This window comes from Rhinatrema bivittatum, chromosome 6 (genome assembly GCF_901001135.1).
Source record: "Rhinatrema bivittatum chromosome 6, aRhiBiv1.1, whole genome shotgun sequence".
NCBI lineage: Eukaryota > Metazoa > Chordata > Amphibia > Gymnophiona > Rhinatrematidae > Rhinatrema > Rhinatrema bivittatum.
In genome coordinates this window covers 350,750,702-350,775,046 of record NC_042620.1, presented here as the reverse complement: position 1 = coordinate 350,775,046, position 24,345 = coordinate 350,750,702, and the positions used below count along the sequence as shown (strand labels likewise).

Sequence of the window (24,345 nt, the reverse complement as noted above, 5' to 3'; positions counted from 1 at the left end):
TGTCAAACGCCTTCTGAAAATCCAAGTACACTACATCTACCATTTCACCTTTATCCACATGTTTATTAACTCCTTCAAAAAAGTGAAGCAGATTTGTGAGGCAAGACTTGCCTTGGGTAAAGCCATGCTGACTTTGTTCCATTAAAGCATGTCTTTCTATATGTTCTGTGATTTTGATGTTTAGAACACTTTCCACTATTTTTCCTGGCACTGAAGTCAGGCTAACCGGTCTGTAGTTTCCTGGATAGCCCCTGGAGCCCTTTTTAAATATTGGGGTTTAAATTAGCTATCCTCCAGTCTTCAGGTACAATGGATGATTTTAATGATAGGTTACAAATTTTTACTAATAGGTCTGAAATTTAATTTTTAAATTCCTTCAGAACCCTGGGGTGTATACCATCTGGTCCAGGTGATTTACTACTCTTCAGTTTGTCAATCAGGCCTACCACATCTTCTAAGTTCATCGTGATTTGGTTCGGTCCATCTGAATCATTACCCATGAAAACCTTCTCCAGTTCGGGTACCTCCCCAACATCTTCTTCAGTAAACACAGAAGCAAAGAAATCATTTAATCTTTCCATGATGGCCTTATCTTCTCTAAGTGCCCCTTTAACCCCTCGAGCATCTAACGGTCCAACTGACTCCCTCACAGGCTTTCTTCTTCAGATATATTTTAAAAAGTTTTTACTGTGAGTTTTTGCCTCTGTGGCCAACTTCTTTTCAAATTCTCTCTTAGCCTGTCTTATCAATGTCTTACATTTAACTTGCCAAAGTTTATGCATTATCCTATTTTCTTCTGTTGGATCCTTCTTCCAATTTTTGAATGAAGATCTTTTGGCTAAAATAGCTTCTTTCACCTCCCCTTTTAACCATGCCGGTAATCATTTTGTCTTCTTTCCACCTTTTTTAATGTGTGGAATACATCTGGACTGTGCTTCTAGGATGGTATTTTTTTAACAATGACCACGCCTCTTGTACACTTTTTACCTTTGTAGCTGTTCCTTTCAGTTTTTTTCTAACAATTTTTCTCATTTTATCAAAGTTTCCCTTTGGAAAGTTTAGCACGAGAGCCGTGGATTTGCTTACTGTCCCCCTTCCAGTCATTAATTCAAATTTGATCATATTATGATCACTATTGCCAAGCGGCCCCACCACCATTACCTCTCTCACCAAATCCTGTGCTCCACTGAGAATTAGATCTAAAATTGCTCCCTCTCTTGTCGGTTCCTGAACCAATTGCTCCATAAAAATGTCTTTTATTCCATCCAGGAACTTTATATCTCTAGCTTGTACCGATGATACATTTACCCAGTCATTATTGGGGTAATTGAAGTCTCCCATTATTACCACACTACCAATTTGGTTAGCGTCCCTAATTTCTCTTAGCATTTCACTGTTAGTCTCACCATCTTGACCAGGTGAACGGTAGTATACTCCTATCACTATAGTCTTCCCCGACACACAAGGGATTTCTACCCATAAAGATTCAATTGTGCATTTAGTCTCATGCAGGATGTTTATCCTGTTGGACTCTATGCCATCCCGGACATAAAGAGCCACACCGCCTCCCGGGTGCTCCTCTCTTTCATTGCAATATAATTTGTACCCCGGTATAGCACTGTCCCATTGGTTGTCCTCCTTCCACCATGTCTCTGAGATGCCAATTAAGTCTATGTCTTCATTCACTGCTATACATTCTAATTCTTCCATCTTACTTCTTAGACTTCTGGCATAAGCATACAAACATTTCAAAGTTTGTTTTTTGTTTGTATTTTCATTCTGCTTTTTAATTGATAGGGATAAGTTAGAAGTTTTTAGCTCAGGTGAGTTTTTAGCTCAGTCTTATTATTGGAACCTCACTGTTGGGATGCCCTAATTCTAATGCATCATTAGTATCTTTTGAAGAGCAGTTCATTTTCCAGGAGGGAGCCCTTATGTTGAAGGTGGTTTCAAAACTCAGTACATTATTGTTATCTAAGAAGAACAGTCATGGAATTCAAGGATACCTGGGGTAAGCCCTGAAGTGGTGAAGAAGAGAGGGGGAAACCAAATGTCAGATGGGGTATAGAGCCTTGCATCATAAATGAAATTGGGCAGACTAGATAGGCCTAACTGGCCATGCCTGCCACCATATTAAATATTTCCATATTGTTCTTTAATTAAGTATACACACACAGCTTTGTTTCCTTTATCCCCTCAGGCAAAGGTACAAAACCCTAAATAATCAACAATCAGGGGCAAAATTAACCTTAACAACCAAAGAAACTTAAGTATATTCGATGAAAGTATTGATAAAATGTTATAGAATCACTAGGCTTTGTTACTGCCTCTTACTGCTCAGCCAGTGGACCACGATGGGATTTGTTCTTGAAGCCATAAATAATATTACCTATGCTCTGAGATAGTGAGTCTGAGGTGGAATTATGTTTTTGTTTTACAATCTGTACTGAAGCCAAGTCAGAGGTTGGACATTCTATGGCATTAGAGTGAGATAGAACTTGTGTTGTACCAAGGCCAAATGCAACGATGGAGGTTGCATGGTATCATGCTGAAAATGGACCGACGTGAGCAGGAAATGGATAAGGATATTTTTACACGTCTGTCATTTTTAAGACAGAAGCTGGGTAGGGGGAGAGGGGGCGCTGACGTCACTCGCTGAGATGGCAGCTTAATCCTGGAGCTCCTGCCGCCTCCCGCTAAACTTAACTGCATCTGACGCCATCTAGCCTTACAACCACCACTAACTACATTCTGGGTGCATCGGAACCATTGCCCATGGCGTCCAAGAAGAAAAACCCGGACTTACAGCGTTTCTCTTTTGTAAAAGACGGCAGCCGCGCTTCTGAGATCCAGGCTGAGTGCGAGGAGGGAACACAAAATGGCGCCGATCCAGGCTCCGTGCACTCCGACGCAAAAGACCCGAGTGCTGACTTCCTAGATACTCAGGCATCGGATCATCCCACCCGCGCTGAGTTCTGCGAGTGGTTCTCCAGCATCCGAGCTGACATCAAAGCTTATTGGAAAGAGCTTCTCGATCATGTCGAGGAAATACGTGACGATCTAACGTCCCTGGGACACCGGGATGACGACATGGACGTGCGCATGGAGAGTCACCAGGAGCTCTCCTCCTCCAACAAACAGGTTTGCGACTCCCTTTGATCAGAAAATCTCGCTTTGCATTCCAAATTAGCTGACCTGGAAAACCGAACAAGACGCAATAATTTGTGTTTTCGTGGCTTCCCAGAACCACAAGGCCCTGAAAACTGCTTCGATCTCATTCAAAAATTCTGCCTGCACTTACTAACAGAGGCTAATCAATCGGAGGACTATACCCCTCCGGATATTAGATTGGATCGGGCGCATAGAGCTCTCAAAGCACCTCAACTAAATCGCCACAGGGATATCATAGTATGCTTCTCTGACTATCCTGTCAAAGAACAAATCGCGACAGCTGCCAGAGCACACAGCGCTTGGTCATGGGAGGACCACAACATATCAGTATTTCCTGATCTTTCCGCTGCCACCTTACAAAACCGCCAGTCTTTTAGAGAAATCACCACTTTCCTACGTGGCAAAAATATAAAGTACCGATGGCTATATCCCTTTGGCATCGTATACAACTTGTAAGGCACTGCTTATCGCCATATTCAGCCGTCTGAAGCCGTTCAACATCTTACCACCTGCGGATTTTCTAGCACGCACGAGGCGGTTAAATCTACTGCAGAAAATATATCTTGCACACCTTTCCCAACCTGGCAAAGGGTAGGCAAACGCAACAGCAGGTTGCGTCGTCAATCCGGGGGACCTCCCATTAGACAAGCTCCCACCTGAATTCCGGGCTACATAACACAGCGCTTCAATGATGTTTTCAGAGCTAAGCTGATTAACAGCTTTGCCATTATAGTCCTCTTGAAGACATTCCTATGTTTTGTTATATGGGTGCCCGGAATATTAATGCCCCAGTTTTATCCATGTTTTTAGCTGTTATGGTTGTAAATGTTCATCTTTATGATATCAATGCAGATACTAAGGGAGATGGCGTAGTCCGCTCCATCTCAGCGTGGTGTACTGAATCACCCCCCTGAGATAGGGGAGAACTGAGCCTGTTTGGAGGTTTGTGCAGGCTCTTATATGTGTTTGAGGGTATTTTTTAACCCTCGGGGGTTTCATGCTATTCCACAGGTCAGTTTCATTTTTCTGCTGATTATGTATTTCACAGTGTATTCTTTATATTTACCTATATACCATTGGTATATGCTAATCACTAAAAGAGATGATACCATTGTTGGTACTAGTTCTTTCCATTGGATGGGTTGCATGCCTACAATTTTTCGGTCTCACTATTTGAAATCTCAGTTATGGCGAGTTTAAAATTTCTTTCTGTAAATGCTAAGGGGCTTAACTCTCCTCAAAAAAGAGCCCTTTTTTACAGAGAGTTGGCAACTGCCAATCCGGATGTGGTCTTTATCCAAGAAACCCATCTTATTGCTCACTATGATTCTCTAATGAAGTCCTCTAAATTTAGCTTTCAATATTACACACCCGCCAATAAAAATGCTAAATATGCAGGGGTTGGTATTCTTTTTGCCTCAAATTGTGTCTTTACATGTACAAAATGTATCAGGGATCCTCTGGGTCGTTACCTACTGTTATGCATTTCTATATTTATTTATTTATTTTTAGATTTTTATATACCGGTGTTCCTATATGAAATAAAGATCACATCGGTTTACATTGAAACAGAACATGAAAATTGCCAAAAGGCATTACATAGAACAAGGTTATGAAACTTGGAACAGTGTACATAAGTTCAAAATTTAACAATAACGTTGTAACATTGATGACCAAAAGATAAAGGAGAAAAAAAAAAAAAGACTTAAACAATTAAGTTGACAGGTCTTATTGAGCATAAAAATTATAACGTATAAGTGAGAAAGTCTCAAGTGTCCTGCAGCAAGAGATTAGATACCGAAGTAGGTAGTGGTATGGAAAATGGGGGTTTGTGAAGAAGATATGTTCTTGCTGGTTGGAGGGGAAAAAATGATGATCATGGTCCTGGAAAAGCTTGGCTAAAGAGCCAGGTTTTAAGTTTTTTTTTGAATGAAGAGTGGCAGAACTCAAGCCGAATGTCTGGTGGGAGCGCATTCCATTGAATGGGGCCTGCTGTAGATATGGCACGTTTATGATGCGAGGATTTTGTTGAAGGTACATAGAGTGTGCCTTTATATGCTCCTCTGATGGGTCTAGAGGAGGAGTGAGGGCGTAGTTGGTTACATAATTGAAGAGGAGAGATATTGTGAATGGATTTATGAATTACGGTGAGTACTTTATATAGGATCCTTTGCTTTATAGGCAGCCAGTGGAGGAGCTTGAGAATGGGGGTGATGTGATCTCTTTTATTCGTATTGGTAAGGATTCTGGCTGCAGAGTTCTGTAGCATTTGGAGGGGTTTGATGGATGAATATGGAAGGCCAAAGAGAAGCGAATTGCAATAGTCGACTTTTGATAGAATAATGGCTTGTAGGACCATCCGAAAATCGTTGAAATAAAGAAGAGGCTTCAATTTTTTTAAGACTTGTAACTTATAAAAACAGTCTTTGGTGGTTGTGCTTATGAATTTTTTAAAATTGAGCTGATTGTCTAGCATGATACCTAGATCTCGAACATGTGGTGAGTGATTTAATATGGGAGTGGATGAGTTGAGTAGGTCAGCTGGGTTTAGAAGTTTGATGTTGATGTCTTGATTGATGATTAGGATCTCAGTTTTGTTGTTGTTAAGAATGAGGCAAAGGCTGGAGAGAAGATGATTGATCTGTTGCAAACAATTGTTCCAGTGAGCCAAGGTTTTTTGTAAGGATTCTGAGATTGGGATGAGTATCTGGATGTCATCTGCGTAGAGATAGTGAGTTAGGTTTAGTTTAGTAAGTAGATGACATAGAGGTAAGAGGTAAATGTTGAAGAGGGTAGGGGAAAGGGAGGAACCCTGAGGGACCCCCCGGTTGGAAGGGATCGGTTGTGATTCTTTGTTGTTAATCTTTACTTTGAATTGTCTATTTGCTAGGAAGGATTTGAACCAGCTGAAGACTGTTCCTTTAATGCCTATATCTGCCAGACATTTTAATAGAGATGAATGGTTGACAGTGTCAAAGGCTGCAGAGAGATCTAGTAGTATCAAAAGATGTGGTTGTTTTTTGTCCATATTAGATAGAATAGAATCGGTAAGAGAGATAAGGAGAGATTCAGTGCTTAACGATTTCCGAAAGCCATACTGGGAAGATACAAGAATGTTGTTTTCTTCCAAATATTCAGATAGTTGTTTATTGACTATCTTTTCCATAATTTTGGCGATCAATGGCAGATTAGCTATTGGGCGGAAGTTAGCTGGATCTGTGGTTGGAAGGTTAGGTTTTTTAAGTAGAGGTTTGAGAATGGCTAATTTAAGTTGGTAATTTAAGTAATATATGTGACTGCACCTATACTCTTCTCAATGTATATGCCCCGAATAGGGAACAGGCTGCATTTTTCCAATCCCTACATCAACTTTTGTTCCAACATACAGAAGGGAAATTGATTCTAGGAGGAGACTTCAATGTACCTTTATCCCCCTCTCTAGACAATTCCAAGCGCACTCTCATACTCCCATGGTTAACATTCAAGCCCTTAAGGAACTTCTTGAAGACCTCAATTTAATAGACCCATGGAGAGTTAAATATTCCCACTCCCACTCTTACTCATACTACTCTCCAGCACACGACTCTTATTCCTGAATTGACTACCTATTTCTTGATAAAACACTATACCACTCATTACTCCAGAGATAGGTATAATCTCATGGTCTGATCATGCTCCTATAATCGTAACTCTGAAAGTACAAGGAGGAGACCACGGATGTCGTTTCTGGAGGTTAAATGACTCCATCTTGCATGATTTAACATATGTACAGACCTCCACTCAAACTATACGGGATTTCTTCCTGGATAATGCTCACTCTGTGACCTCTCCGGTTGTACTCTGGGATTCCTTTAAATCTTTTATTAGGGGACACTTTATCTCCCGCTCCTCCTATTTGAAAAAGCAGAGGGAATCAGCCTGTTCTCTGTTACGGGATCAAATTGCTAGCCTGTCCAGCCAGCACACACGAACCGATAATGCCAAAATTCTGGCACGTCTAACCAAGGTGAGGGAGGATCTCCATAGGCTAGAAGTAGATCACATTGCTCATGCAATGAATATCACCCACCAGGCTTACTTTGAGGGAGGCAACAAGGCTGGAAAGATTTTGGCCCAGAAACTGAAGAAATTGTCTTGTCAAAACCATATCCTTAAGATAAAAACCGATCAAGGCCACCTTGAGTCCACTAATCAGGGTATCACGTCTCAGTTTCTTAAATTTTATCAAAATTTATATGCTGCTGAGTCTCATATTCAGCCTACTGATATCGATACTTATCTTTCCTCCATTGCCTTGGAGACAATAAGCCATGGGTCCAGATTGAACAAGCATGGTTATCTAACATGCCACTGTCCGCGCTAGTCTGGCAGCCCAATTGAACATGGAAGCCAGCCTCACATCTCTACCTGCCATACGTGATCTCAAAGTGGGAAAAGCTCCGGGACCAGATGGCCTCACAGCTAAATTTTATAAAACTTATGGGACAGTCCTCCTCTTTCATTTACAAAACCATTTCAATTATTTGCGGGAAGGGGGGCCTTACTGCCTGAATCCAATAAAGCGGGAATCACTATCATTGCCAAGCCGTGTAGGGACCCAGCTCTCTGTGCCTCCTATCGGCTTATCTCTTTGATAAATCTCGATCTTAAACTTCTAGCCAAAATACTAGCTGACAGACTGAATTGCTTTATAACCAAACTCATTCACCCGGATCAAGCAGGCTTTATGCCAGATCGGATGGCTAGTGACAATGTGCGCAAGATTTTAAATATCCTATGGGGTTCCTCCCAATTAAAATTGGACCACATTTTGCTAGCTATTGATGCCGAAAAAGTTTCACTGGCCCTTTCTCTTTCAAACTCTTACCCAAATGAAATTTGGGTCTTTCTTCTATAATTGGATTCGGGCCCTTTACAGCTCCCCCTCAGCCTGCTTAAAAATAAATGGCAAATATTCAGCCCCTTTTTCAGTACAGAGAGGCACCAGACAAGACTGCCCTCTCTCCCCCATACTTTTTGCTATATTCCTTGAACCCCTAGCCATTCGAATACATAACAATCCAAATATTTTTGGTTGTCCTTTAAATTCCCTTCAGTATAAATTGTCCTTGTTCGTGGACGATATCCTGTTCACGGTTAGCAACCCATCTTTGTCACTCCAAGGGATAGCATCCGAACTAGCCCAATTTAGTGCCGTCTCAGGCTTTAAAATTAACTGGGACAAATCCGAAATCCTTAACATTTGTTGTTCCCTAGACTGGTGCTCTCTCTACAACGCTCTCATCCTTTTAAGTGGACTCCTATTAAGCTTTTTTCCCAATATATATCTAGGGATATATATTGGGAAAAACCTGTCTGACCTTTTCCAGCTTAACTATGTTCCTCTCCTTCAAAAAGTAGAAAAGGATCTTATTAGATGGAATTCCCTATCTCTGCCATGGCTGGGCAGGCTGGCAACACTTAAAATGAATGTTCTTCCTCGATTTTTGTATCTTTTTCAGACTTTACCGCTCCTGATACGCCCTGATATTCTGAAAATGTGGCAACGGAAGCTTATGCGTTTTTTATGGAAATGTGGACCACCCCGAATTGCCCGCATGTTTCTTTATCAACCCAAAGCTCAGGGGGGCTTGGGTCTGCCTAACCTTTCCTGGTATTATGCGGCAGCTCAACTACGCCCGATCATTGACTGGCATCGAGTTGGAGACAATAAGCCATGGGTCCAGATTGAACAAGCATGGTTATCTAACATGCTACTGTCCGCGCTAGTCTGGCAGCCCAATTGAACATGGAAGCCAGCCTCACATCTCACCCCATGTACTAGACACACACTATCTGTCTGGAAAAGCTGGAAACTCAAGCTAGTGGGTGCTGCCTCTTACTTTCAATAGTCCTCCTTATATTATAACACTTCTTTCACTCCAGGTTTACCAAGCATTGCTTATAAGGCATGGAAGGAAGCGGGAATCACACACATTTCACATGTATGCCATCAGGGCTCTATGATCTCCTTTACAAATCTCCAGGAAACCTACCGGCTTTCCGAAGCTGAATTTCTACCATATAGGCAACTGAGGCACTTTATCAAACAGCTGCAGGTGAAAGGCCTGATCTCCTCTCAAAGATCCTTGTTTGAAGGTTACTGCACCAATCCTAAGTTGACTAGTGGACTGATATCAAAAATCTACAAACTCTTAGCGACTCGACCACCCGATAAACCGGCCCACTTAAGGGCATGGGAACATGATATTGGCAAGACCCTTTCCAATGAAGAATGGGACAACATATTTGCTCGCATGTCGCACGGCATAGTCTCTTCTCGCATCATGGAAGCCAATTACAAACTCTTGTATCGATGGCACCTCACCCCAGCCTGCCTACACCATTTTTTCCTCTTCCTATGATCCGCTGTGCTGGCGGAATTGTCACCAGCGGGGCACTTACCTTCTTCATATGTGGTAGGACTGTATATATATATACAACCGGTATGGCAATTTATTTCTATAACTCTTTCCGAGATCCTTAAAACCCCTATCCATCTTACCAAGGAATGGGCTCTTCTCCACCACCCCGATGAAACCCTATCTTCACATACACAGACTTTCATTCAACTGGTTTGCACCACTACTAGCTTGGCTATCGCAGCTTCTTGGAAGAGGACCAAACCGCCAACATCAGCTGAGATTCTGAGCCGGCTCGATAGAACATGTACTCTATATCGCTTGACAGCCTTCAAATATCATCGATTATCTAAATTCTCACTCATTTGGGGCCCGTACATCTCATGGAGACATCTCACCTTCGCAGCACATTAAATACCATAATGGACGGTTACCTGAATAACTCATCTTTTTATTTTTATTTTTTCCTTATGTGGATACATATGATATAATAAGGCCTTTTCTTTTCAGTTAACTTTTTCTTGTTATCTTAAGATAGCATGATGGGGGGAGGGGGGAGGGGAACTATTCAATTATATATATATCATATTCTATTGTACATCTCATATTCTATTGTACCTTTTATGATATATCGTGTTCTGTTTGCTTTTAATGAGTTGTACTAACCCTGGCTGTTTTACTTTAATTTTTGGATTATTATGTAACTTTTCTGTGTTAAACAGCAATAAAAATTATAAATTAAAAAAAAAGAAGCTGGGTAGGGGAAGTGCCCTGCTTGTGTGAACAAAGTTGATATTTGATAATGCGAGTACTTTGTTCCTCATCCCATACTCTGTTCAACCCTACGGTGTTGTTCTTGTGTTGTTGAACAACAGATAATGAGACACCGGACTTGGCAATTATTATAATACTTCCACAGGCAGAGAATCACAAAAACAAAGAGAAGGCAGCACAGAAGATGGGACATTTTTCCGCCCACTAGAACAGAATGTGATGCAGAGGTGACATCCTCTGCCATCGCATCCCATTTCAAATTTAAACATCTTTTCTGACTCTTCACTTCCTTTTGTCTTTTTTTTTAGTTTGCAATTTGTTTCGCTAATTTTTTGTGCAGCATTGTTGCTATTTCTATTTGCTGCAGATTTGGAGGTGAGTTAGTTTTAAAAAATTGATATAATTATGAAGTTTTAGCACTCGACCTGGGACATTTTTTTTTCAAAATTAACATGAATGATGACTGAATATAATCAAAATCTAATCAGGAAAGATATAGTTTCCAATGTTTTTTTTCCTTATTGTAGTTTCTTCAGCCATTTAATACATTCAGAATACTTCTGAGTGAATTCATATTTTCAGTAAGTAATGGATCCTGTAGAAGTCCTACAGCACAGTATTCAGGAAGATGCAACTGAAGTCGCGTATTGATGGAACATTTTAGTACAATCTTTACTATAGCATTAATACCGTTTGTATATTTAGTAAAATACAGCTACAGCATAGGTTTTAGTGCTATGTATTTCACTTGTGCTTTCATCTAGTTCAGACCCAGGATTTACCTTTTTAGACTAGTTCACAGTTTTTATGTCAGAAAGCACAATGAAAACATTCAGAGGGGTGAGGGAAGGAGAAGCTGCAGTCAGGGGAAAAGATCAGCTTTCCATACAGTATGCTGCCCAGCTTTATAAAGGTCTTCTAATATTTAATGCTTTTTAAAAGACCTCAAAACTAGACATCTTCAAGTAAGAAAATGAATGTTAAGGAAGGTTCCTTGAATGCATTTCAGCAGTTGTAAAAGAGCCTTAATTGTGCAAAGATATTAGCAGAATGTCATGAGGCCACCACTTGTTCAGAATAATGATGTGCGTTTTGTATAATTATGCCATATAGCACTATAAATGAGCCATGACACATACCAGTTTGAATTTGTGATTAAACAGAAAAAAATCATACACATTTTTGGATGACTGATGCAACATACATTTATTTCTGCTAGAGTATGGACGTAATGAGTAAATGTTTCATAGCAGACAGAAGAAATGTTTGGCAAACTGTCAAATGTATAAGCTTTAGAAAATGCTATCCACATAATTTTGTAGTCTCTGTGCAATAGTAATTATTGCTCTTGGAGGGTTAAACAAACATTTGATATTGATTAAATACTCTGTTTAAAAAAAATATAAATTCAAACTGTGCATTCTTATGTTGTGTATTTTTTCTTTTTCAGACTCATTATAAACATGAAAAAGCACATCACCGTATATAAGCAACATGCCAAGTTTTTTGCAGGGATGATAATCATTGTAGGACTCATTTTCTCAGGTAAATAATTTTCCAGGGAACAATATTTACAGAATTTGCAGAATGAAATTTCTGTTGGTAAGTGCACCACTGTGTCTGAGGGGTTATTAAAAAATAAAAAAATTGCCAGAATAACTGCTGCGCACACAGATCTGATCACGTCTGTTTGCTGCATCCCAGTTGTGCTGCTCATATCAGGAAATATCTAATAATTAAAAATCCAAGCAAAGCACGTCATAATAGACCAGTAATGTGTTCATGTGTTCCACAATGGCCGTTGTCATTTGACATTTGCAATTTTGTGAAAATAAATTATAGACACTCTTTTTGTGCTTTTTCTTAACTTTAATAAGGGGATTCTTCTTTCCAGTCTGTTCAAGAAGAATAGCTTGTTAGCATGGATTTTGACTCATTTAGTACTATATATAGCAGAGCTCCATCAGCTTGGTGGTTCTTAAACCTGTCCCACCGACCCCACAGCCAGTTGGGTTTTAGGAAATCCCCAATGATTGTGCATGAAATACATCTGCATACACTGAAGATCCAGTCTTTGCACATTTATTTCATGCATATTAATTGTGGATATCCTGAAAACCCAACTTTCTGTGGGGTCAGTAGGACAGATTTGGAAATCAGTATTTAACTAGATAAAAAGTGATAGTATAGCTCTTGGACTCATTCTCCAGTTTGACTTATTGTTCCTTTGTCTGCCTCCTAAAATTTAGATCAGTTCTATACTCCAAACTATTTATGTATTCTGCTTTTTACTACAAATGGCCATTAATGAACTTTGACAGAGTAGTTCCATCAAAAACTTTGTAAGAATAGTTCCATCACTGACATTAAAATGTGAGTCAGCCACAATAAAATTAACCTTTTCCATCCACTACAAAGATATATTTCCCTATAATTTGTTTGGCTTGTGTTATAAAGTTCAGAAGTTTCATAAACTGGCGTTGTTTACAATTAGTAGTTTAGGACAGTGGTTCTCAACCTTTTTCTCATCGTGACACACCTGACAGGCCACACTCACATGTGTGACACACTGCTCATTACAATTCATGGCGGAAATAAAAAATAAAGGTCCGGTAATTATTTTTATTGTTTAAAATTGTAACCGTCTCTTTTTAGTCAGTAAGGAGGCCCAGACAACTGATCCGTAAAGATAGACTTTTATTGCCAGCAAGATGCAGCTAAGACAAAGGCTCAGTACAACTGCATGCCCCTCCCCTCCAGGAGCAGACTCTTATGCACTTTACAGTTCTTATCTTTTACACATGCGTTCTAAGCATTGCTGAGCAAGCATATTCCGGCTGAAGGGGCTACTGACCCCCTCCCTAGACACACTGGAACTTTCGTGAAACTTCTACCATGTTCTGCAGGAGAGGCTGCTGGGACTTGCAGTTCTGGAAAGGAATTCGCGAGTCTGCAGTAATACAGCCCATCACATAATACATCCATTGTTCTAATCTAGGTTACAGCAGTGAAAGCTTATCAGAGAATAAGAACAGCGAAGCCAAAAAATGAAAATGTGCAATGTGCTGACAGAGAGTTTCTCAATGTCCTAATTACAGCTGTATTGCAGACTGTAAGTAAACCCGTCATGAAGCAGGGAATTCTGGTACATGAAGTCCTTTGTCAGGTTGAAGCGTTCAGACCCCTTCATTCCCCCCTTTGATACTTATCATTCTTTATGAAAAGTATCACACCATCACAACGCAACTGTGGAGCTGAAAGAAACAGAAACAAGAAAAATTAGCAATTTGAGTTCTCAGGGGGCCCTAATTTCCCAAACAGTCCGATGGTTTCTTCACGGGTTTGAGACGGATGGGCCCTAATGGCTCCACCCCCCTTTGTAGCCCGAACTTGTCATGTATGGGAAGATGGCCCAGGATAAAACATGAGGATGGTTAAACAGGTTCTATAGGCTCAGAGGAATACATGTACAGTGACAGGAGCTGCGTGGCTGTTTTGCGTTCAGCAATGTCCTTCATCACCTGACGAAGGCGGTTTGAGCAAGAAAGGAATAATTCAGGGTCCTAAAAGACAAAACAGAATTAAACTGGCTAAGATAACAAACAAGTTCTTAAATCCACCGATCATGGAAAACCAACCACGGAATCCATTGGTCCAGTCCCAAGCACTATTCCACTGCTGGACAGGGACGTGTGCCATCTTGACCATGCGATCAGTGATGTCTTGGATAACCTTGTTTTGGTCATCTACCTGTAAACAACAATTGGAGAGGTTAAATGTTCCACAAACCCTCCTTCCTGGGCCAGAGGATAATCTAAAACCAATCTATTCTGGTACACTGCAGTCATAATTTTGGTATTTTGTTTTGCCCAGAGTTTAAGAGCGAAAGCAGTCGTTGGTGATGAGCTCCAGGACTGCCTGAAGCCTGATGATTCGATGCAATTAATACTGCTTGGAAGGGTTCCCGAGTTGCCCCTTTTTGCTGCTTCATCTGCTCTCTGATTTCCTTGACAATAGGGTTTGATTTCCTGGTGTGTGCTTTGCAATGTATTACAGCCACCTTGCGAGGTAGCCAAACTGCGTCTAGTAATTCACGTACTTCTGATGCATTGTTCAATTGTTTTCCCTCTATAATGCTCCATGCACTTGAATTGTAAGGAAGGCATATTTAGAGTCTGTATAGATATTTACAGTTTTCCTTCTGCCAACTGCAGAGCTCGAGTAAGGGCAATTAGTTCAGCTTTTTGTGCAGACGTTCCTGGGGGAAGAGGTTGAGCCTCAACGATTTCATCTTCGGATACAACAGCATATCCAGCAGAACGTATCTCATGAATGATTTGGCTGCTCCCATCAGTGAATAAAGTCCAAGCTCCTTGCCCGGGTTGATCCCTCAGGTCTGGTCTACTGGAATGTATTGTAGTCATGACTTCTTCACAGTCATGGGCAACTGGTTCAGGTGCCGGCATAAGAGTGGCCAGGTTCAAGTTTTTGCTGTCCTGTATTTGAATTTCAGGAGTTTCACATAACAGAGCTTGATACTTTATAAGACTTGAATTAGTCATCCATTTTGGTCCATGAGTTTCTAGCAGTCCTTGAATGGTGTGGGGAGTCGTTATGTTCAAGGTTTGTCCAAAAGTTAATTTGACTGCTTCTGGAATTAGTAAGCATGCAGCCGCAATGCTTCGAAGACAACCTGGCCATCCTTTTGCAACATTGTCCATTCCTTTTGACAGATATGCAACAGGTCGTTCCTATGATTCAAAAGTTTGAGTCAATACCCCAATGGCCATTCCCTTTTTCTCATCGACGAATAGATGGAATGGTTTCATTACATCTGGCAATCCTAGGGCAGGAGGTTCAATCAGGGCATCCTTCAGTTGTTGTAAGCTTGTTAGTTCATGGGTTTCCCATTGAAAAGGCTGAGATTCTGCCTCCTTGCCCCGCAGCTTGTCGTACAGGGATTGGGCAATAACAGCATAGTTAGCAATCCACAGCCTACAATATCCAGCAGCTCCAAAGAATGCTCGGAGCTCTTTCTTGCAAGTGGGTACAGGTTGACCTCGTATTGAACTGGTACGGGATATTCCAAGACAACGGGTACCTTCCCGGATTTGGAAGCCCAAGTATTCTACTTCCAATTCACAGATTTGCGCCTTCTTTTTACTTGCACGGTATCCTTTTGAGTACAACGTCTTTAGCAGGTGGAGAGTGGCTACTGCACATTCGTGATACGTTTCACGAAACAACAGAAGGTCATCCACATACTGTATTACTGGCCCATACATGACTTGGTACATCTTCAAGTCTTTTGCCAGTTGCTCACCGAACAGCGTAGGTGAGTGCTTGAACCCTTGCGGCAAGCGAGTCCATGTGTACTGCTGCTTGATTCCAGTTTGTGCATTTTCCCATGTGAAGGCAAAGATCTTCTGGCATTCTTCTGCTACTGGAACGGAGAAGAAAGCATCTTTGAGATCAATAACACTGTACCACTTGGATGCAGGGGAAACTTGAGCCAAGATTGAGTATGGATTTGGTACGAGGGCTACTAGATCTGCTACTTGATTATTCACCTTCCATAGATCCTGTACTGGTCGGTAATCAGTAGAACCAGGTTTCTTTACGGGCAACAAAGGGGTATTCCAAGCAGATCGGATTCGCCGGAGAATGCCCAAATCATACAGTCTCTGCAGATGTATCTGGATTCCTTGCCTGGCCATATATGAAATGGGGTATTGAGGTTGATTGATCACCTGTGCATTCTGTTTCATCTCTATCCATATGGGGGTAGCGTCGATAGCTATTCCTCCCGGGTTCTGTTCGGACCATACTTGGGGTACACTATCCATCAGTTGTCTTCGTTTTTCATTGAGGGGGGTGTTGTTTTCATATCGATGTTCGATGGTTCGTTCGACTATGGGAAGATGTAGTCTCCATTCTTCTTGGAGGGGACAGATGAGTATCACTGGATGGTCCCCGAAGGAGGCTTTAACTTCCCCTGTTGGTTGAAATCTCAATGTGGTCTGAGGCTTACACAGCAGGTCCCATCCGATAAGGGATACCATGGTCCCGCCTACTTGTATAGTTCATTCTTTCTGCAGAGGGGCAGTGAGTACCTGACCTGAGGCACCCACTATAGAAACAGTCTCTTTCATCGGGGGGCCCGATTGGGGCAGTCATGACAGATCGTTGGCCTCTGAGTCCAACAGGCCCCTGATTTTTGTTGTGTTACCTCGTGGATCTCCACCAGAGGGTCAGTGGGGATTCTTCCCTCCCGGTCTCTTCAGGCTGTATGCTCCTTGTCGCCTCCCCCGCCATCTGCCAGTGGGGGTTGTCCGATCTCCTTCCTCCTCGGCCCCTTTGTGTCGGTGCAGGTCCATTTTTGTCGTTAGTATTCACTGCAGGGCTCCCGTATTTCTTTTGCCATTCTTCACAGTCTCTCTTCCAATGGCCTTCATTTTTGCAGTACGCACACTGATTCTTTCCCAAAGGGGGGGTCTTGTTCCCCCTCCTCTTCGCGGTCTGCCATTGTCTTGGCTCCTTCCCGTCCGCGTGTCCTCGAGAGCGGCGGCTAACAGTCACTTTCTCCTTCATGTCTCTACTTGCTTCTCTCTTTTCTCTTCCACTTCTCTATTTCCACATACCTGGTCTGCTATAGCTTTTAACTGGCTGAGGCTCATGCCCTCAAAGCCTTCGGCCTTCTGCAGCTTCTTTCGGATGTCGGGTCTCTATTATTAAGTTCCTGGTTGCAGGGACGGGCCCTTTTCTTCTCTTCCTGATCCCTGTTCCCATACATCTCAAAATACGATGAAAAGATCACAGTCCATCTGGAAATTGAATAGGTGACCTGCGCCTGGAGGCAAATCAGTTCTGACAAGGCTGAGAAGCTGCAAAACATTGCTTCCTTCATACTTGTAAGTTTGGCATTGGGTTAATTCAATAAAGTCAACCTGGATCTGCAGGCAAGGATCCAGGGGGGGTGCTTTAGGTGTGCAGGAGTGATGATCAAACCCTTGGAAGCCTTGTATCAATTACATTGCAAACACTAAGAACATATGGTAATAGCCAGAGCCCAGCCCCCACCAGTGGTAAAAGAACATAATTGCAATATATATATATATGTGTGTGTGTGTGGGCCACTACCACTGAATCAAAATTTTTAATATTAAGTCTTTGTTTTCTGTGGTTTTTTTTTTTTTTTTACAAACGGCATCCTGTAATTCCCACAGTCAGAACTGCAGCTGTCTTATCTTGCCGCTTGCTATGCCCTGCATATTTAACAAAGCTTTAACAAAGGTCCCATTCTTAATCATTTCTCCTCTAATTTTCCCAGAGACAGCTTCAAAATAAACTGCGTCAGAAAAAGGGAGTTCATACTTTATCATGCGTTCCAATGTAACTTTTAAATAACAGATAATATATAGGAGACAAGTAAGAACAATAATTAACATGGTATTAGAGAATAATTGACTAACCTGTGGATGTATCGAGAGAAGGATAAGCATAGGGAGGACACTGGGATAGAAGATATGAGAAAACTAAAAACTTCTGATTAACAACGCCAGCATTGAAACGCACAGCCATATTGAATGCACTACGCACTGGCTCAACGTCTTTTTTTTTTTTTTCCTCTGGCTCGATTCCCTCCTCTCTCCTGTAATTATCTCTGCCGTTAACCCTTAACTGCCATCAAGTTCTAAACTTCAACACCAGTAAATGCATTCTCCAGTAATCAAATCAGTATTTTAACTTAACACTGTACATTAATTTGTTGTATAGTAGTCTTGTGCAGCATCTGTAAACCAAAATCTCTTCTTATTAGGGTTTAAAACAATTAAAAATCCCTGGTACATGTGCTTGCAATTCACAGATAGCAGTTACATACATTACAATCCTTAATTAATAATTTGAAAATCCAAACATACCAGAGAAATGTTTTAGGGGTTAAACTGTCCCGCTGAGAAGCAGCCTCTGCCCAGACAAATTAGTTAACTCTCAAGCTCCCAGCAGCAGCTAACTGCCGCTGTTCAGCACACATATACAGATAAATAATTCACAATCACTTTTAATAAGTTTTCCTTAAGTAAAAATAGTCTGCATCACCAGAGTAGATCAAAAGAAATAATGCATTTGATCACAAAAAGAAATTTGTCTAACCGATCTACCACAGTAGAATTTTTTTTTTTTTTTTTTTTTTTTACAAGTACCTTACAGACAGACAGACACTGGGGACTTCCGGTTCCCCATTTTGTGCGCCTGAGCCATCATTACGAGGGCGGCTCCCTCCACTAACTTCTTTGCCCATGACGGAGGATTCTCAATGACTGCAATCCAAGCAGTTATGTACGGTATATCTTCAGGGCAACCCGGATTCCCTTCTCGTATAACTATATTCTGGACCCTTGTGGCCGTTTGGAAATTGAAAGTTCCTACCGGAGGCCAATTTACACACAAACTGGGCCACCTATGGGTACATTGTTGAATCATTCCGGGTTTAGTACATTTATGTCTATCGAACACTTCGCTATAGTGCTCCGTCATGACTTTTAATGGAGTCGAACCGCCCCCTCCCATCAGGATAGAATTCACAGACAAAGGAGGGAAGGGAAGACGGATAGGTAAGGGGTCCGTATCCGTCAGACACAAAAGGGTCACAATCGCTCTGACTAGGACGCGGTCAGCCCGGCCTAGAACTGCGACGCCATTCATTCTCTTTCACACAACAAGAAACCTATTCCCACTATCGTATGCTTCACTTATAATTTTTCCTTATCATGCGCGTGGTCTTCGGAACGTAATTCCTACTAACACACTGCGTGGGGTGTGATCAAGGCCCCCTCGGTCCGCCGGGGATGGACTGGTTACTCTTTATCTATTCTTCACTTCTTCTACTGTTCCCATAATACTCGCCTGCAGGGGTCTTCTGAACGTCATGAAAGCCTTCTTCCCGGATCACCAGCCCAAAGGTCTCAGAGGATCTCCGTGGAATGACCCCCTCAGATACCTGATCACTGAACTCAGCGGTGGCCACTCACCAGGCAAGTCTGGGGGATCACTCCGCCACAAAATCCCCTGGACCAACTGGGGGGCTAAAATAGCGTCCCCGGTACCTCCTGGCTGGCTCGCCAAATGTAACCGTCTCTTTTTAGTCAGTAAGGAGGCCCAGACAACTGATCCGTAAAGATAGACTTTTATTGCCAGCAAGATGCAGCTAAGACAAAGGCTTAGTACAACTGCATGCCCCTCCCCTCCAGGAGCAGACTCTTATGCACTTTACAGTTCTTATCTTTTACACATGCGTTCTAAGCATTGCTGAGCAAGCATATTCCGGCTGAAGGGGCTACTGACCCCCTCCCTAGACACACTGGAACTTTCGTGAAACTTCTACCATGTTCTGCAGGAGAGGCTGCTGGGACTTGCAGTTCTGGAAAGGAATTCGCGAGTCTGCAGTAATACAGCCCATCACATAATACATCCATTGTTCTAATCTAGGTTACAGCAGTGAAAGCTTATCAGAGAATAAGAACAGCGAAGCCAAAAAATGAAAATGTGCAATGTGCTGACAGAGAGTTTCTCAATGTCCTAATTACAGCTGTATTGCAGACTGTAAGTAAACCCGTCATGAAGCAGGGAATTCTGGTACATGAAGTCCTTTGTCAGGTTGAAGCGTTCAGACCCCTTCAAAATGACACAAGGAAAAGATATGTATTCTGTCTGAACAGAAATTACATAAATAGTAAACTTCCCACACCAAAACAGCACCAATTTCCAGCACTTAATAGTAACCACCTTACCTAAGAAAAGGCAACACTGAAAATATTACACCAGGCCTTAAGACACCAATACACCTCCTATTAGGAAAACGGACCAAGCCAGGCTGCTATAGAGCCCTACACAGAAACTACACGCCAGCAGAAAACCTCACCTGAATCACATGTGCTGACCCTCACCTAACAAAGAATAAAGAGACCAAAATGCATAACTAGAAGCATGCAGACTGAATTGGAAACTGCAACAAGCCAGAGGCAGTATAATAAAGGAAAAAAGAAACATCACCCATCCTTATAAAACAAATCAAGAAATATAAAATCAGTAGCAGTAAAACCATATTAACAAAAAACAGATTATTTCGAAACATTGATGAGTGGAATATCCAATAATTAAAAACTCATAAAAAATTTCTAGATACTAATAAAATATTTCAAAATAGCAAACACAAAGACCCAGTAATGAAAAATAAGGATACAAAAATGTTTTTGCTTTGCATACCTGGGAATGTTTGATAACCAGATCTCCTGAGATTGTTTTGAATTAGCAGGAGGGAAGGGGTGGTTTGCTTGGAACTTTCTCCTCTCTCTCAGTCACATATGAGCGCTCTCTCTCACACTGGCTCTCAATTACATACCTATACACACATGCTCTCAGTCACTCACATATACACATGCTTTTTCTCTCACTTATATAGGCTCTTAATTACACATTTACACACATGCTGTCTATCTTTTCAGGCTTACACACACAGGCTTTCAATCATATACGTACATGCTGTCTTTTTCTCTCACACACAGACTCTCATTCACATGCTTACAAACATGGGCTCTCTTTCTCTCTCATTTACACACAGGCTCTCAATCACATACTCACATGCTCCCTCACCTAAACCAGCTCTCAATCACACACAGACACACATGCTCTCTCTCTTACTTATACACACAGGCTCTTAATCATACATACACATGATCTCTCTCACACACAAAGGATCTCAATCACACACTTATACTCTTTCACACAACAGGTTTTCAATCACAAACTTACACATACAGGTTCCCAATCGTAAACTTACATTCATGCTCTCTCTCTCACAGGTAGGCTCTCAATCACAGACATACTCTCTTTCACATATACAGGCTCTCAATCCTTCACATACATGCTATCTCACTCACACACATACACACACAGGATCTCAAACACACATGCTTGCTTGCTCATTCCCTTTCTCTCTCTCTCCTTCCCTCCCTCCCCGGAACTAGCGGCAGCAGCAGCCTCCTCCCAACCCTAACCTCCTCCATTTTCTGCTCTCACACGGAGAAAGGAGCCCCATGGGCCGTGGGGGTTGACGTTCTTCATTTTTTTCTCTGAGCCGCGATGCTCATTCCTCCGGCCGCGTCTCTCTTCTGTTCTTTGGGCAGAGGCTGACCAAACTCGCATGGTCTCTTTTTCCCGCGCACGCACCCAGTGCTCACCACTTCTGCTTCTGGGCTGTGGGGGTGGGGTGGGGGTGGGGCAGGACTATTTAGGGCGGGGAAGGAGGCGGGGGCGGCCAAAGGCCGCCCCGCCCCCTTAAAGAAAAAGGAGGAAAAAGGGACAACCGAAGAAGGGAAGGGGAGAAACATATTACTCCAGCACCCCCTAGTGAGGGCTCTGGAGACCAGTAAGAATAGGACAGAGGAAGGGAAGGGGGGGTGACACAAACTAAAGGCCATTAGGTGGGGAATGTGGCCAGAACACCCTCACACTTCACACTCACCTCAAGCCCGTGGAGCGGAAGAGGACACTCGCCGCCACCTCCTTGAAGGCACCGCAGTCGGCTGGTCAGAAAGCACCAGCCTAGAAATACGCCGCACGCCCTGAAACCCGGCGATTGCAGCTAAACCCCCTACAAAAAAAGGGGGGGGGGGAGAAGAGACCATGCCGATGCCGCTGACGCCACCAGATCTGCTGCGTTCTGCCCGGGCTGACAGCATTTTAAGCCCAGGCGAAGGAGGACCGGGGAGCAGCTGGGTCAGCGGGGGACCGGGAAGTGTGGCGACACACCTGCGTTTTCTTGGTGACACACTGGTTGAGAACCACTGGTTTAGGAAACTGCCATTTTTAAAAAGCACATGTTCCTGATGTTCCAGTTTCTAGCCTGAATGCAGCATTCTTTCAGGTCAGTGAACGGGACACATGCAGATATATTCATTTGGTGATGAAATTTAAGTATGAACTCTATGCAGTTCTGAGCCATCTTTAAATTCCAGGACATGAATGAAAATCATGTTGTAGCTCCTAACTTAAAATCAAGGTACACAAGTTTATATATTACTTGAAAGGGAGCAGGGATGACTCTGGCTCTGGGGGTTGTGCAGAGCTTAATGGGGAGGAGGTGGGGATGGATTAAAAGGAGGAATATGGCCTTTTTAGGGAGGTCTGACCTGGATCAGGATGGGTTGGGGGGATGTTTAAGGGGATGAAATCACTTTCACTTTGAGCCACTTATCATGGGGGATTTCAAGATTCCTTGTTCCTTGTCTCATTCTTTGCCTTCTCCATGCTCTGATCCTTGTCCTGTTTTTTTTTTCCTTGCTTTTGCCTTGTTTGTGCCCTAGCCCTTGTCTCGTCCTCTGTCTCCCTATTCCCTTTTGGCTTGATTCCCTGGTTTTGACCCTGGCTTGGATCTCATCTCTGCTGTCTGCTGCCTGCCCCTCCCTTTGCCTGGACTCAGACTTTCTCCTCCTGGATAGCCCTAGGGATCTACTTAAGACCTGCTGGCCACCAGAACCCAAGGGCTTAACCTGTGGGGAAGGTGCTAGTATAGGTGAAGCTCCAGTCAGTCTCATCCAAGGACTTCTCTGCCATTGGGCATGCCCTCTAGGTGACGCCAGTTGCACCACAGCACCAAGGAACCACTTTTCCAGCCAGCATTACAGGTTGATGAGACCATGGAACCAGCAGTTCTGGTCACCCTGCAGTCTATTCCTGGCATGGCCCAATGTATACAGCAGTGGCAAAACATCCTAGACCAGTTGACTATGGTTCTGGATCAAATGGCGACCCCCTTGGACATGCTGCCCAGTGCGCAGCCATCTCCTCGTCTAGTAGTTCTTCTGACAGCCTTGCCACCAGAACTCTGGCCGGTACCACAGCATCCACCCCACTTCAGTTCCAAGGGAAGCCATCTGAGTATAGGGGTTTCCTCAAGTAGTGTTTGATGCACTTTGAGATTTGCATGCACTGCCTCCATTGTATGCAAATTATCTCTTGCATGTTCATTGTGGATATCCTGAAATCCTCTCCTGTTTGTGGCACTCGAGGACTGGAGTTCATCATCACTGAGCTAGGTGGCTCCACATTGGCATGGGCTTATCCCCTATGGGAGAGGGATGATCCCTTACTCTCTAACATAGATCAATTCTTCACAGAGTTCCGTCTAATTTTTAAGAGTCTGGCCACTCCACTTCTGCTGTGATGGAACTCCTCCAGATTTGGCAAGATTCCAACTCCGAGGTAGAGTATGTGGTGCCAGACCTTAGCCTTGGTTCTTCAGTGGAGGGAAGACAGACTCACTGCGATCTTCCAGCAAGGCCTCTCTGAGGCCATTATCAATGAGTTTGCAGGACGTGACCTTCCAGCTACTTTGGAGGGCCTCATTAGCCTGGTCATCCATTTGGACTTGCGAATCAGGGAAAGAGCGAGAGAGAGAAGGGTTCATCTCGTCAGACCACCTCAAGGATCTCTAAACTATCGTGCTGCTGAGTCACACCAGAGAAGAGTGGGCTGTTGCCTCAACTGAAGAGCCCATGCAGGTGGACCTTTGTTGGTTCTTACCAGAAGAAAATCAGAGACGAAAGCATCTTAATCACATTATCACCAGCAGTAGCGCTAGAAATAACTACACCTTTTATGGTGGCGCTATGGAGGCTATAGTGTGCGCTGCACCACAACTGTGGTGGGTAAAAATGCATTGCCGTGATGCAGCAAGGTGCACACTATCACCCCCCACCCCTTTTCTAGCCATGGCTCTTCATTCGCATAGCAGATCTGAGTCCAAGAATCGGCCTCTGGATGCCATTTGGGCCTTTGAATAACTCAAGGAAGAATTTACCCAGAGGCCCTGCTTACATCACCCAGATCCAGCAAAACCATTCATCCTTGAGTTAGGTGCATCCACCTTTGGGGTAGGTGCAGTTCTCCTGCAGCATAACCACAATGATACTTTGGTGACCTACTAATATTTCTTTAG

The 24,345-nt window shown here is 42.8% G+C and overlaps 1 protein-coding gene across 1 annotated transcript in view; it reads left to right on the top strand.

Annotated features, from left to right (window-relative positions):
* Window positions 1–3,688: 3,688 nt before the first annotated feature.
* LOC115094735 (adhesion G-protein coupled receptor G4-like) overlaps window positions 3,689–24,345 on the top strand; it is a 225,188-nt gene continuing 204,531 nt past the window's right edge. The window contains exons 1-2 of the mRNA XM_029607994.1: window positions 3,689–3,762; window positions 11,797–11,891. Coding sequence (XP_029463854.1) covers window positions 11,810–11,891 — 82 coding nt within the window. The 5' untranslated portion in view covers window positions 3,689–3,762; window positions 11,797–11,809. The remainder of the gene's footprint in view (window positions 3,763–11,796; window positions 11,892–24,345) is intronic.